This window comes from Phycodurus eques, chromosome 1 (genome assembly GCF_024500275.1).
Source record: "Phycodurus eques isolate BA_2022a chromosome 1, UOR_Pequ_1.1, whole genome shotgun sequence".
NCBI lineage: Eukaryota > Metazoa > Chordata > Actinopteri > Syngnathiformes > Syngnathidae > Phycodurus > Phycodurus eques.
This window is the reverse complement of record NC_084525.1, coordinates 19031565-19046919: the sequence shown is the minus strand read 5'-3', so window position 1 is coordinate 19046919 and position 15355 is coordinate 19031565. Positions and strand designations below refer to the sequence as shown.

Below are 15355 nucleotides of genomic sequence, written 5' to 3'. Positions count from 1 at the left end.
ATCAGAATTGTCTTTATTTGCCAAGTATGCCCAAAAAACACAAGGAATTGGAAAGGAAATGGATGCAATATAACCAAGAGTGAAAAATTTAAGGGAGTCTGAATACTTTCCGTTCCCACTGTACATTTAAAATAAAATCCAAGATTTACATTTATATCAATCTTGACATACCAGACACTTTTCATCAGCGGATGAGAAATAAAAAGAGATGCTTTGGCTGCCTAGGTTGAAGTCAATCCAGAATTTGTCAAGCTTGTCATCAGAGGGCATCATCAGCTGACAGCATGAGCAAAAATCGTTTAAACCAATTGCATTAAACACATGAAAATAGCATTCCGGCACATTAAACTGTTTTGTGTAGTTTGAATGTGCTCAACCAAGACATAATTAAGAACCACAGCTACTGACCTTGAAATTGTCCAGATAAACCTCCAAACATGGGTAGGATTTCACTCTGCAGCAGGGAGGAAATTTTAAGATGAAACAAACATGTCATCAATGTTACAACGTCCAACATTACTCACTGTTCAAGCAAGCGGTAAATGAAAAGGTTAATACAGTGAAGCTCCGCTAGGGCTGCACAATATATCGTTTGTGCATCTCGCCATGTATGTGGGCGCAATAGTCACACCGCAGGGTTCTGCGCAATGTTGGTGTATTGATGTGCAGTCAATCAACTGTAGTTTTAATAAATGACCAGCAGAGGGAGCTGGTTGGACATGCTAATAAGATTAGCACCGATGTTACAGTAAATTATAACCTATCAAACAACACACGCGGAGCAGCCCAGAGTGTTATATACTTATTTTTTTCTATGATAACTATTAATGAGGACACGGGGAAACAATTACACGCCTGCATTTACTGTATCACTCTCAGAATGTGACGATTGAATGCATGTCGCAACAGATTACACTGGGGGGATTGGGGTGTGCCACAGCATGATTGATGGCACAAACCAGGTGTAGACAATGTGTTTTGCTCAAATTATATGATATATATATATATATATATATATATAACTATATAAATATGAAATATGAATCCATATGTTAAAACATAGGTGTAAAATAATAGATTGATGGGCGGCACGGTGGGCGACTGGTTAGAGCGTCAGCCTCACAGTTCTGAGCACCCGGGTTCAATCCCTCGCCTGTGTGGAGTTTGCATGTTCTCCCCGTGCCTGCGTGGGTTTTCTCCGGGCACTCCGGTTTCGTCCCACATCCCAAAAACATGCATTAATTGGCGACTCTAAATTGCCCGTAGGTGTGACTGTGAGTGCGAATGGTTGTTTGTTTGTATGTGCCCTGCAATTGGCTGGCAACCAGTTCACGGTGTACCCCGCCTCCTGCCCGATGACAGCTGGGATAGGCTCCAGCATGCCCGCGACCCAAGTGAGGAGAAGCGGCTCAGAAAATGGATGGATGGATAATAGATTGATTAAAAATAAATGAATAGAATTAGGAATGAGCTAATGTCTACTGTATAACTGGGCATGAAAATGAATGATTTTAACTTCATGTCTGGCTGGACTATTGCTCAATACTACAATGCATTTACATACAAGTAGACTTCATAAAATTGACTCGGTATACGTTTGTGAGCATAGTTTATCTGAGAGGGGAAAAGATAAATGTGTGCTGGTTTTCACGTGACGTGCATGTTATCCTGTATTTTTTTTAACCCCAATATATATCATGAAAGAAAATCACAATGTCACTTTTTTCCAATATCATGCAGTCCTAACTGCCGCTATTTTACGGTTCATATCGTGGGTTTTAAAGTGATTGTTTTTATAGGGTTTACAGTATAACTGGCAATTCCGAATTTCCAAGTTGTGCCACAACATGCCAGGCAGCACTGAGGTCAATTGTAAGAGATGCAGCGTGATAAACAGCAAGAAGAGGCAGCACAGGTCCCCGAGTGGAGCTCGAGTAATAGTTGTTCCCACAGAACAAAGAGAATATACAGCGGTTGAAATAAGTATTTAACACGTCACCATTTTTCTCACTAAATATACTTCCAAAGGTTGACCTGAAAGTTTCACCAGATGTTGGGAATAACCCAAGTAATCAATACATATAATGAAAGTAGAACCAATAAACTCACAAATTAAGTTGTGTGTAATAATGTGAAATGACACAGGGAAAAGGTATTGAACACGCCAACTGGTATTTATTTAATACTTTGTACAAAAGCCTTTGTTTGCAATGACAGCTTCAATATGCCTCCTGTATGGAGAAACTAGTAGAAGGCATTGTTCTGGTGTGATTTTGGACCATTACTCCACACAAGATGCCTTCAAATCTTGGTTCCTTCGACTTCTTTTATGGACCTTGAGTTTCAGTTCTTCCCAAAGATTTTCGATTGGATTCAAGTCAGGTAATTGGCTGGGCCAATATAGCAGCTTTATTTTTGTTCAAACCAATTGAGTTTCCTTGGCAGTATGTTTTGGATCATTATCCTGCTGTAATGTCCACCCGTTGTTTCATTTACATCATCCTCGTAGATGGCAGCAGATTTTTGTCAAGAATGTCTCTGTACATTGGCCCATTAATCCTTCCTTCAATATTGTGAAGTTTACCAGTACCATTCGCTGAGAAGCAGCCCCACACCATCATTTTTCCACCTTCGAACTTCACTGTTGGTATGGTGTTTTTAGGGTGATGTGCAGTGCCATTTCTCCTCCAAACGTGGTGTGCATTATGGCATCCAAACAGTTCGATATTGCTCTCATCCAACCAGACTATATTCTCCTTTAAACAAGCTTTGAAGTGCTTTTTTTTCTCCAGCAATCGGGTCTTTCATGGTGAGCGTGCATACAGGTCATGGCGGCGTAGTACATTCCTCACTGTTTTACTTGTGACAACAGTACCTGCTAATTCCAGGTATTTTTTAAGCTCTCCACAGGTGGTCCTCTCATTACTCTTTGCACTCCTCTGTCAAAAATCTTGCGAGGAACACCTGATCGAGGCAAATTTATGGTGGTAAGATTGGCTTTCCACTTACGTATTATGGCCCCAACCATGCTCACTGGAACATTCACAAGCTTAGATATGCACCTGTAACCAATGCCATTGTTATGTTTTGCAACAATTAGTTTGCGATGGTCTTGAGACAGCTCTTTGATCTTACCCATCATGAGATGTGTCTTGACTCACACCTTGGCCATCAATTAGGACTGAACCAGCTGACATTTATTTGCACTGACAAGGGGCTGGATTGCTTAAATTTTTGAGAGATTTTAGGTGTTCTCTTGGCTTTCCATGCCTTTTTGCACCTCCCTTTCTTCATGTGTTCAATACTTTTTTCCAATGTCATTACACATTTTGACACACAGCTTAATTTCTGATCTTATTCGTTCTCTGTTCTTTGTATGTCTGGATTACTTGAGTTGTTCCCAACAGCTGGTGAATTTTTTAAGTCAATAGAACCTCCATCCATCCATTTTCTGAGCCGCTTCTCCTCACTAGGGTCGCGGGCGTGCTGGAGCCTATCCCAGCTATCATCGGGCAGGAGGCGGGTACACCCAGGACTGGTTGCCAGCCAATCGCAGGTCAATAGAACCTTTGGAAGTATATTTAGTGAGAAAAATGGTGACCTGTTACATACTTATTTCAGCCACTGTATGCCGGTGAGTATTTTTTTTATGCTCTGTTTGCATGTGTTGTTGCTCAGTGTGTCTTTAAGTATTAGTTGTTTGAAGGTTTATTATTAAATATTAATGTAACATCTATGCTAATTTCCATTAGGCAGTCACATTACACAATACGTTCGCATTAAGCTATCAGATTTTTATTAGACCAAATTATCTTTTGTGTTTTATGTGTTCGTTTTACAGCAAACCCTAATTGGGAGTGACAAATAGCTTGAAGCAAGCACACTTTGCATCTGTGTGTGTGGCAGAGATAAAACCATAAAACTGTCATGAGCTATCCTTGTAGTTCCTGTTTTGGAGCTTGGGTGGTGCTTTGCGCCCCTCCCGCTCTCTCTCTCTCACTCTCTCTCTCTCTCTGCATACAGTGGGTACGGAAAGTTTTCAGACCCCCTTACATTTTTCAGTCTTTGTTATATTGCACCCATTTGTTAAAATCATTTAAGTTAATTTTTTTCCCCATTAATGTACACACTGCACCGCATATTGAATGAAAAAAAAACGTAATTGTTGAAAGTTTTGCTGATTTATTAAAAAAGAAAAACTGAAATATCACACAGCCATAAGCATTAAGACCCTTTGCTGTGACACTCATATATTTAACTCGGGTGCTGTCCATTTCTCCTGATCATCCTTAAAATGGTTCTACATCTTCATTGGAGTCCAGCTATGTTTGATTATACTGATTGGACTTGATAAGGAAAGCCACGCCCCTGTCTATATGAGACCTTATAGCTCACAGTGCATGTCAGAGCAAATGAGAATCATGAGGTCAAAGGGAACTGCCTTAAGAGGTCAGAGACAGAATTGTGGCAAGGCACAGATCTGGCCAAGGTTACAAAAAAATTCTGCTGCACTTAAGGTTCCTAAGAGCACAGTGGCCTCCATAATCCTGAAATGGAAGACGTTTGAGCCGATCAGAACCCTTCCTAGAGCTGGCCGTCCGGTCAAACTGAGCAAATGTGGGAGATGAGCCTTGGTGAGAGAGGTAAAGAAGAACCCAAAGATCACTGTTGCTGAGCTGCAGATGCAGTCGTGAGATAGAAAAAAGAAAGTTCTAGAAACCATCACTGCAGCCTTCCACCAGCCGGGGCTTTATGACAAGATGGGCCCGACGGAAGCTTTTCCTCAGTGTAAGACACATGAAAGCACGCATGGAGTTTGCTAAAAAAAACACCTGAAGGACTCCAAGATGGTGAGAAAGATTCTCTGGTCTGATGACACCAAGATAGAAATTGTTGGCCTTGATTCTAAGTGGCATGTGTAAAAAAAAAACAGGCACTGCTCATCACCTGTCCAATACAGTCCCAACAGTGAAGTATTGTGGTGGCAGGATCATGCTGAAGGGGTGTTTTTCAGCTGCAGGGACAGGGAGAATGGTTGCAATCGAAGAAAGAAGAAACGATCGAAGAAACGATGAATGCGGCCAAGTACACGGATATCCTGGATGAAAACCTTCTCCAAATGGGGTCAGATGCTACTCTGGAATGAGTGGCCAGTATTGGTCAACAACAGATGTGCAAATAGTGCAGCGTGGTGAGACTACAACAGTGAGTGCACGAGTAATATATAATTAACCGACAGAAATGTGACAACAAACTCAGACAAAAACATCGGCAGCATGTTGCAAAGGAATTGTAGGTTAGGCAGCCGACCGGAGCTGTGGCCGTAAGGTGGTCGGTACCTGTCGTGGCGGCAATCCCCGAACCCGTTGGTGGACACCGACTGGTGAGGGATGCCGTCAAGCTGAAGAAGGAGTCCTATCGGGCCTTTTTGGCCTGTGGGACTCCTGAGGCAGCTGAAGGGTACCGGCTGGCCAAGCGGAATGCAACTTTGGTGGTCGCTGAAGCAAAAACTCGGCCATGGAAGGAGTTTGGTGAGGCCATGGAGGAAGACTTCCGGATGGCTTCGAGGAAATTCTGGTCCACCATCCGCCGTCTCAGGAGGGGGAAGCAGTGCACCATCAACACTGTGTATAGTGGGGATGGGGCGATGCTGACCTCAACTCGGGACGTTGTGAGCCGCTGGGGAGAATACTTCGAAGACCTTCTCAATTTCCACCGACACGCCTTCCAATGAGGGAGCAGAGTCTGGGTTCTCTGAGGCGGGCTCTCCTTACTCTGGGGTCGAGGTCACCGAGTTGGTTGGTGGTTTTCGTCCTGGCCGTCGAACAGTGGACCAGCTCTACACCTTTGGCAGAGTCCTCGAGGGTACATGGGAGTTCGCCCAACCAATCTACATGTGTTTTGTGGACTTGGAGAAGGCGTTCGACCTTGTCCCCCGTGGAGTCCTGTGGTGGATGCTTCAGGAGTATGGGATACCGAACCCCCTGATACGGGCTGTTCGGTCCCTGTACAACCAGAGTCTGGTCCGCATATCCGGCAGTAAGACGGACTCGTTCCCGGTGAGGGTTGGACTCCGCCAAGGCTGCCCTTTGTCACCGATTCTGTTCATAACTGCTCTGCTTTTTGCAGATGATGTGGTTCTGTTGGCTTCATCACGACGTGACCTCCAACTCTCACTGGAACAGTTCGCAGCTGAGTGTGAAGCGGCTGGGATGAGAATCAGCACCTCCAAATCTGAGACCATGGTCCTCAGTCGGAAAAGGGTGGCATGCCCTCTCCAGGTTGGGGATGAGGTCCTGCCCCAAGTGGAGGAGTTCAAGTATCTTGGGGTCTTGTTCACGAGTGAGGGAAGAATGGAACGGGAGATTAACAGGCGGATCGGTGCAGCGTCTGCAGTGATGCGGACTTTGTATCGATCCGTTGTGGTAAGAAGGAGCTAAATCGAAAGGCGAAGGTCTCGATTTACCGGTCGATCTACGTTCTTACCCACACCTATGGTCACGAGCTGTGGGTCGTGACTGAAAGAACAAGATCTCAGATACAAGCGGCCAAAATGAGTTTCCTCCACAGGGTGTTCGGGCTCTTCCTTAGAGATAGGATGAGAAGCTCGGTCATCCGGGAGGATCTCAGAGTAGAGCCACTGCTCCTCCGCATCAAGAGGAGCCAGATGAGGTGGCTGGGGCATCTGATTCGGATGCCTCCCGGACGCCTCCCCCGTGAGGTGTTCCGGGCACGTCCCACCAGGAGGAGACGCCGGGGACGACCCAGGACACGCTGGAGAGACTACATCCTTCGGCTGGCCTGGGAACGCCTCGGGATTCCCCCGGAAGAGCTGGATGAAGTGGCTGGGGAGAGGGAAGTCTGGGCATCCTTGTTAAAGCTACGGCCCCCGCCACCCGCCCTCGGATAAGCAGTGGAAAATGGATGGATGAAGCTGTTTAAGAAGTTGATTGCAAGAGGGAAGAAGCTGTTGGAAGGTCTGCTAGCATCTCCAGAGTGCTCAGGACCTCAGACTGGGCCAAAGGTTCACCTTCCAACAAGACAATGACCCTAACCACACAGCTAAAATAACGAAGGAGTGGCTTCAGAACAACTCCGTGACTGTTCTTGAATGGCCCAGCCAGAGCCCTGACTTAAACCCAATTGAGCATCTCTGGAGAGACCTGAAAATGGCTGTCCACCAACATTCACCATCCAACCTGACAGAACTGGAGAGGATCTGCAAGGAGGAATGGCAGATCCCCAAATCCAGATGTGAAAAACTTGTTGCATCATTCCCAAAAAGACTCATGGCTGTATTAGCTCAAAAGGGTGCTTCTACTAAATACTGATATACTGTGATATTTCAGTTTTTCCTTTTTTAATAAATTAGCAAAAATCCCGTTTTTTTCTGTCAATGTGGGGTGCTGTGTGGACATTAATGTGGAAAAAAATGAACTTAAATGATTTTAGCAAATGACTGCAATATAAAAAAAGAGTGAAAAATGTAAAGGTGTCTGAATACTTTCCATACCCACTGTAAAAGCCCACCAGATCCTGAAAATCCCCACCAAAATATTAACATTACACCATGATACACCAGCCTTGCACATTCACGTAAGCTACGCCTTATTGGTATTATTCTGACTCCCATCTTCTTCCTCGTCCTCAGTGCTCCTTCCGTGTTCCCCGCCTTGCTGACTTCGTCCACGACGCCGCCAAGCCATCCACCTGCTCAAACCACCGCCTGCCGCACGTTCCCTGTCTCACCGACCCATCATTACGTCTCAGAAATCCAATTCCCATTTCCATTTCAATAAATTATTCACCACAAACTTCTCAGCCTCCGCTTGCTACTTACCTATACCTTCGTATCGTGACAAAAACATATTTTAAAGGTCCCATATTTAGCCTAATTAGACCTCCAAAGAGTGACTCTCTAACATGGACTTAATATAAAAGTGTCAATTTCATTAAAAAAAAAAAAAAACACCTTGGTTTTGTCATGTGAGTGTCCAGAAAAGGCCCATTTGACAGCTATTTCTGTTTGAGCCAGTTTTGCATTGCTTTGTCCATATCTGGCCCCTTTTCTGTTATTGCCTGCCTCCATGTAGAAGATCCACTTGTGGGAGCACACATTTGTTATGTTGAAAGCACTGGCTCGGGAGCAGAGAGGGAGGCGGACATCTTCGCCAGTAACGTAGATAAGCTCAAGAAATTTGAATTATCTCTCGGCAGAAAAACGTCTGGAACACGGGAATGCGTGGGTGATTTTAATTTATATTTCCCGTTTACTGAGGCACCATAGAGCTAATATTATATCCCAAATACTAGAAAAAGTTGGTTTGGTATATGAAAGGACCTTTAAAATGTGTTAATTATTTGGTCTCCATCTTGCAGATTTTTACCTATCGAGAGTGGGTCTGGAATGTATGCCCGGAGATAGGGGTTACTGTAGTTGAGATTGAATGAGCGACTGGAGAGAAACATAACTATGGTCATTCCATCCATTCATTTTCTTTACCACCTGTTGTCATTAGGTTCACAGGTAAAATGGATCCTATCTCAGTTCACGTTGGGTGATAAGCCGGGCACACCCTGGACTGATTGCCAGAAGCTAATGTCTTCAAAAAACTTAACATACATGTTTTTGAAATCTGGGATGAAGCCGCAGCACACAGAGAAAAATCACACAAGCATGAGAAGAACATGCAAACTCCACACAAAAATGTCAGAGCTGAGGTTTGAACCCCTCACCTTAGAAACATAAGGCAGATGTAATTGCTTACCCACCATGTTGCCCACTTTGGCCATTTTTATGCTTAATTAATTTTGAGATAAGGATAAAATTAACAATTCAAATGAAATATTAATGTTATATATAACATCTTCTAGGCTATCAATTGTGAGAACATTTTGCGAAGTGAAATTTTATCACATGAGTGTACCTTGTACTGTCTCCCTGCAATCCATTCACGAAGATCAGAAATGTGCGACAATCCTAAAATTAGACAGGTTGACAAGTGTCATTCCAATTACAACTCATTTAATATAGTGCCATAAACTGTAAATGTGCTTAGTGGCCATAATACAGTGATTCCAAACCAGTGTGCTATGGCACAGTAGTATGTTGTGAGATTGCAACAGGTTTCATTCAATTTCACTTAATTTGTCATAAAAATTTTATCTTTGTTCATCTATCAATGCAAGGAATGTATAGGGGCGGAACAATTAAATGCCCTCCCGATAGATGGGACAAGGTACGTAATTAATCAGCTTATTCACTTTTTGTGACATTTTTATTTCGTGGTGTGCATTGAGCAGTCTTCTAAATGTACAATATGTGCCTTAGCTCAATAAAGGTGGGGAAACACTGATATAATGAATCACATGTTTTACCGCCTCAAACGCCGAAGGTTGGATCTTGCCAAAGGCACAGGCTACTTGAGCCATGCTGAACCAGAGAGCCGCCAGCATCTTTCTCTGGTCAGGTGTGGTCATTCGGAACAATACCTCAATCAGAGCAACCTGCATGTCGTAATCTGACACATACATATTTTGTTATCACAGTTTTGACTGAGTGTCCATCAATAAAAAGAAGAAAATAATGGGAATATGGTGTTTAAAAACAAGGATTACCTCCACACTGCATTATCTGACCAGCCATATTCATCCTGTATGACGAACAAGTGAGTAGATATAATTAAATAACTTTAATCTTAATAACTGCAAAAATCCTTTAAAATGATTTTGACATACATTATATCTGAGGCCTCCTGTGAGGTAAGGATCGTTTCTTTCTCAGGTGACATTGGGATTTTTTTCAGAATTATATTCAATGCAGAGATTGCCTGTGCAGACATGATAAATTAGATTCAAGAGTATGCAAGAACACAAAAGTGTTTAATGCTCATCAAAAGTGGCAAGTTAAACCTCTTTTCTAATGATGGTGCAAACTCTGGCATCGTTTACCAACTGCCCAATAGGATGCAGGAAGGACTGGATTCCGACCATTCCTGTAAATACAGTTCTCGAGGCATCACAGACATTCAAAATGTATTATGGAATTGCTAAAACTCTGAGCTGAATCTTAAATCTATGGCTATCTGTTCCTATAGTGCTCATTCTGTGCACAGAAAAAGTTATCAATATTTAGTCTTTGACCCAAACAAAGTGATACCAGGTTCTATTCACATTAACATGGAGAATGAATAAAAGGCATTAACAAACATACCTTCTTTGGATGCTTTATGGACCATCTGTCACACAGAGCAATTTGATCACTTAACAATTTTCACAAGAATATGTGGAAGTGCAATGTACTAGCTTTTCAGACACTATCTCACCGTTATAGCATCAAAGAAGTCCTCTGACAGTTTAGACAAGGATTTATCACACTGTGGTCCATGCTTTATCCACAGTTGCTTGCATTTGTCAAACCACTGAACCATGTGCACAAAAATCTAGGTTTTACTTCTAATGTATTCATCAACTAACTGTATGTGTTTGTGCTTAATATACTCATCTTCTGGATCAAGCCTTGATCTATTATTCCTGTAATTCCTCGACTGCCCGTAGGAAATGTCAGGTTCTTCCCACACATATGGAGGACTGCAAGAGCTACACAGGTAGCATTGGAATCGTTTTCATCCAAGCTCTGTTCAAATAATGCATATGGTTTCATTGAGTGCACAACCAGCACACTGACCACAGAATTCATTATAAAAGAGAGTATGTAAACCATCTGACCCAAATGATAAAATTATCCAATTTGTTGAGAAACTGTGCGGAACATTTGACAGGTTCATTTGTGCTCTTTTGCAGGAATACTCTCAGAGGTGTAACATTCCTGCTCCTGAATGCATCAGCGATTGCTTTCTCCAACTGAAAACACAAATGTTTAAATTGTTATCATTTCTTTTCAGCCATTGCTTCATTCAAATGTTAGTGCATCTGTTTACCAATGCTGTAATTACTGTAGTATACCTGGTCAACTTAAAGTACAAGCTGCTTTTATTGTCAATTATTGTATTGTCAATTATTGTCTACAATATGCGTAGCACATACAGAAGATGTAAATTATGGTACTTAAGGGCCCACGGTGCTACAAAAGACACTATATGCAACCCCAATTCCAATGAAGTTGGGACGTTGTGTTAAAGAAATAAAAACAGAATACAATGATTTGCAAATCATGTTCAACCTATATTTAATCGAATAGACTACAAAGACAAGATATTTAATGTTCAAACTGATAAACTTTATTGTTTTTAGCAAATAATCATTAACTTTGAATTTTATGGCTGCAACACGTTCCAAAAAAGCTGGGACAGGTGGCAAAAAAGACTGAGAAAGTTGAGGAATGCTCATCAAACACCTGGTTGGTACATCCCACAGGTGAACAGGCTAATTGGAAAGAGGTGGGTGCCATGATTGGGTATAAAAGGAGCTTCCCTGCATTGCTCAGTCATTCACAAGCAAAGATGGGGCGAGGTTTACCTCTTTGTGAACAAGTGCGTGAGAAAATAGTCGAACAGTTTAAGGACAATATTCCTCAACATACAATTCCAAGGAATTTAGGGATTTAATCATATACAGTCCATATTATCATCAAAAGGTTCAGAGAATCTGGAGAAATCACTGCATGTAAGCGGCAAGGCCGAAAACCAACATTGAATGCCCGTGACCTTCGATCCCTCAGGCGACACTGCATCAAAAACCGACATCAATGTTTAAAGGATATCACCACATGGGCTCAGGAACACTTCAGAAAACCAGTTCGGCGCTACATCCGTAAGTGCAACTTGAAACTCTACTATGCAAACCAAAAGCCATTTATCAACAACACAGCTCATCTAAGATGGACTGATGCAAAGTGGAAAAGTGTTCTGTGGTCCGACGAGTCCACATTTCAAATTGTTTTGGGAAATTGTGGACGTCGTGTCCTCCGGGCCAAAGAGGAAAAGAACCATCCGGACTGTTATGGATGCAAAGTTCAAAAGCCAGCATCTGTGATGGTATGGGGCTGTGTTAGTGCCAATGGCATGGGTAACTTACACATCTGTGAAGGCACCATTAATGCTGAAAGCTACATACAGGTTTTGGAGAAACATATGCTGCCATCCAAGCAACGTCTTTTTCATGGACGCCCCTGCTTATTTCAGCAAGACAATGCCAAACCAACTTCTGCACGTGTTACAACAGTGTGGCTTCGTAGTAATAGTGTGGCTAGTAGACTGGCCTGCCTGCAGTCCAGACCTGTCTCCCATTGAAAATGTCTGCGTATTATGAAGCGTAAAATACGACAACGGAGAGCCCGGACTGTTGAACAGCTGAAGCTTTAGATCAAGCAAAAATGGGAAAGAATTCCACCTACAAAACTTCAACAATTAGTGTCCTCAGTTCCCAAACGTTTATTGAATGTTGTTAAAAGAAAAGGTGATGTAACACAGTGGTAAACATGACCCTGTCCCAGCTTTTTCGGAACATGCTGCAGCCATAAAATTAAAATAAAAGTTAATGATTATTTGCTAAAAACAATAAAGTTTATCAGTTTGAACATTAAATATCTTGTCTTTGTAGTGTATTCAATTAAATATAGGTCGAACATGCTTTGCAAATCATTGTATTCTGTTTTTATTTATGTTTAACACAACGTCCCAACTTTATTGGAATTGGGGTCGTATAATAAACATCAGTATAAAGAAGCTGGATAAAACTATGGCATAAAAAGTATAAAAATTACAAATTTAATGTACAAATATCAAAGATTAGGAGACATGTGCAACATAGTCAAAGTCTGAGTACCAAGGCACATAAAGACATTTACACATTAGAAGGGAGCGTGGGATGGTGTGCGCGTGTGTACGCATGTACATGTGCGTGGGGGTTCAGAGTTCAGGAGGCCAGAGGACAAACGAGGTAGAAGGGCCAGAGCGGCCAGAGAGTTAAGCTTCCTGACAGCCTGATGAATAAAACTGCCTTTAAGTCGGCTGGTCCTGGCCCGCAGATTCCACAGTCTCCTCCCTGATGGCAGCAGACTGAAGAGGCTGTGAGATGGATGGGTAACATCCACCGCTATGCGGAGGGCTTTGCGGGTGAGGCGGTTGTATATCAGTTATTATGAGTTATTTCAAACCACTGTATTGCAGCACATTAATGTGTCATGAGAGATCATTTAGTGTGAAGTTATCCATCCATCCATCCATCCATTTTCTGAGCCGCTTATCCTCACAAGGGTCGCGGTAGTGCTGGAGCCTATCCCAGCTATCATCGGGCAGGAGGCGGGGTACACCCTGAATTGGTTGCCAGCCAATCGCACTCACATTCACACCTTCGGGCAATTTAGATCCTTCAATTAACCTACCGTGCATGTTTTTGGGATGTGGGAAGAAACCGGAGAGCCAGGAGAAAACCCACACAGGCACGGGGAGAACATGCAAACTCCACACAGGCGGGGCTGGGGATTGAACCCCAGTCCTCAGAACTGTGAGGCAGACACTCTAACCAGTCGTTCACCGTGCCGCTGAAGTTATCCAATTTTACTTAATTAGTCCGACAATTTTATAGCATAATCTTATAAAACATAAGATTATCGGGTGTTTGACGTGCTTGGTCAGGAAGGGGCTAACAGGCCAACTTACTTTATGTGTGTACCGGACCTTAGTCGTAATGGTTTTCTGTGTTTCATCATGAAATCTACTTGTTGTAATGTAATGTAATGTAATGTAATGTAATGTATGTAATCTACTTGTAGTAGCGTAGGTATGTATTAGGCTTTAAATGATCAGGATTTTGGGGCCGATCAGCAAGCTTAAAAAAAACGATAACCGATCACCGGTCCGATCACAAGATGGAGCAATGTGTCTATTTACATGACTTGTTCATTTATTGTATATACTTGTGTACTGTATACTGTACCCATCCATCCATTCATCCATTTTCTGTACAGTTTATCCTCACAAGGGTTGCGGGCGTGCTGGAGCCAGTACCAGCTCAAATTATTCTCTAGCATTTTAAATTTCTTGTGCGGAGCCGATCGATGACGTCATTTATCGGATTGGCGACTTATGACATGAAAACCGATCAGCCTAAAATGCTAACTATCGGCCGATACCGATAACGCCGATTAAATCGGTGGAAAGTCTAGTAATAGCATATGGTAAATGGACTGCAATTATATAGCGCTTTATCCACACTATCACAGTGCCCAAAACCCTTTACAAAGTCTCACATTCACCAATTCTCACACACACGTTCATACACAAATGTATTCATTTGAAATTCTTGCGTAAATTATATTTTTTATCTATCATTTTTTTCATTATTAAAGTTTCATTTTGCACTGAAAACTATTTACATATTTGTTGAAAAGTAGTGCAATATAAATACAGATGTTTTCCCTTAATTGAGGAATAATCATAATTTAAGATTGTAATTTCAATATTGATTGAAATAATGGTGATAATCATTTTGGCCACAATCGTGGAGCCCTAATGGATTAGGTTTTTATAAAGTGCAATTCTGTAGTAACATTTTTCTTATTAAACATGTCACACTATTTTTTTGTTTGGCTGGAATGGAATAATGGCATTTCCATTTATTTTTTTGTAACATTTTTTGTCGGTGTGCTGTGAGCTTTTTCTAATGTAAGACATGTGCCTTGGCTCAACAAAGGTTGGGAAACACTGCTGTACAATGTAACATCTTATACCTCTGAGGCCATTCTTCTTACTTCAGTGAGATTTGATTTTATCTTCAAAACGTCTGGGGGGGAAAGGGAAAAAAACATGTACAGACACCCACTTAAAACATTTAAGACAAGTTTGGAGGTCAAATAAAGTTCACGTGTATGGCATGGTTTACATTTACTGTCTGTCCTTAATAAATTTGAAACATACAGAGGTTGCTTTGAAAGAGGCCACTGTAACAAAAACAATGCAAAAAAACATAAAATAACAAAGATATCAAACAAACATCCATTCATACTCTTATTGTATGAAGCAGATGTACAGTACATGAAAGAGGAGGCCTGGTTGACCATAGATGGTGCGATCACAGTGTACATTTCATGCAGTGCATTATTGGTTCATCCTGAAATTTCCACCGAAAGCCAAGTCTCATGTATGTTTTGGGAGATGTGTGCGTGCGCGTGCGTGCGTCTGTGTGTGCTTAGGGGCTATATTGGATTTGCCACTAAGACTAATGCCACCATTTTTTCTAATTTTGTTTTACTGAAGAGGGCTATGAATGTAAACGAAATAAGTCACTGAATTGACCCTCTACATATACAAAAGGAGCAACGCGGCTTCATTAGCTAAGACGTTGGTTTATGCTAGGTGGCGTAAATGTCTCCAAGCAAGTTTAGCATGACACG

General features: G+C 42.1%; 1 protein-coding gene across 1 annotated transcript in view; it reads right to left on the bottom strand.

The window, feature by feature from the left end:
* The window catches only part of LOC133413903 (synaptonemal complex protein 2), a 62572-nt gene that overhangs the window by 47019 nt on the left and 198 nt on the right, over positions 1–15355 (bottom strand). Inside the window, exons 2-13 of the mRNA XM_061698824.1 lie at positions 14693–14745; positions 10729–10863; positions 10505–10636; positions 10326–10430; positions 10214–10238; positions 9913–9995; positions 9739–9830; positions 9619–9653; positions 9379–9521; positions 8928–8980; positions 409–454; positions 172–276 (exon numbers count right to left, since the gene is read on the bottom strand). Coding sequence (XP_061554808.1) covers positions 172–276; positions 409–454; positions 8928–8980; positions 9379–9521; positions 9619–9653; positions 9739–9830; positions 9913–9995; positions 10214–10238; positions 10326–10430; positions 10505–10636; positions 10729–10863; positions 14693–14704 — 966 coding nt within the window. The 5' untranslated portion in view covers positions 14705–14745. The remainder of the gene's footprint in view (positions 1–171; positions 277–408; positions 455–8927; positions 8981–9378; positions 9522–9618; positions 9654–9738; positions 9831–9912; positions 9996–10213; positions 10239–10325; positions 10431–10504; positions 10637–10728; positions 10864–14692; positions 14746–15355) is intronic.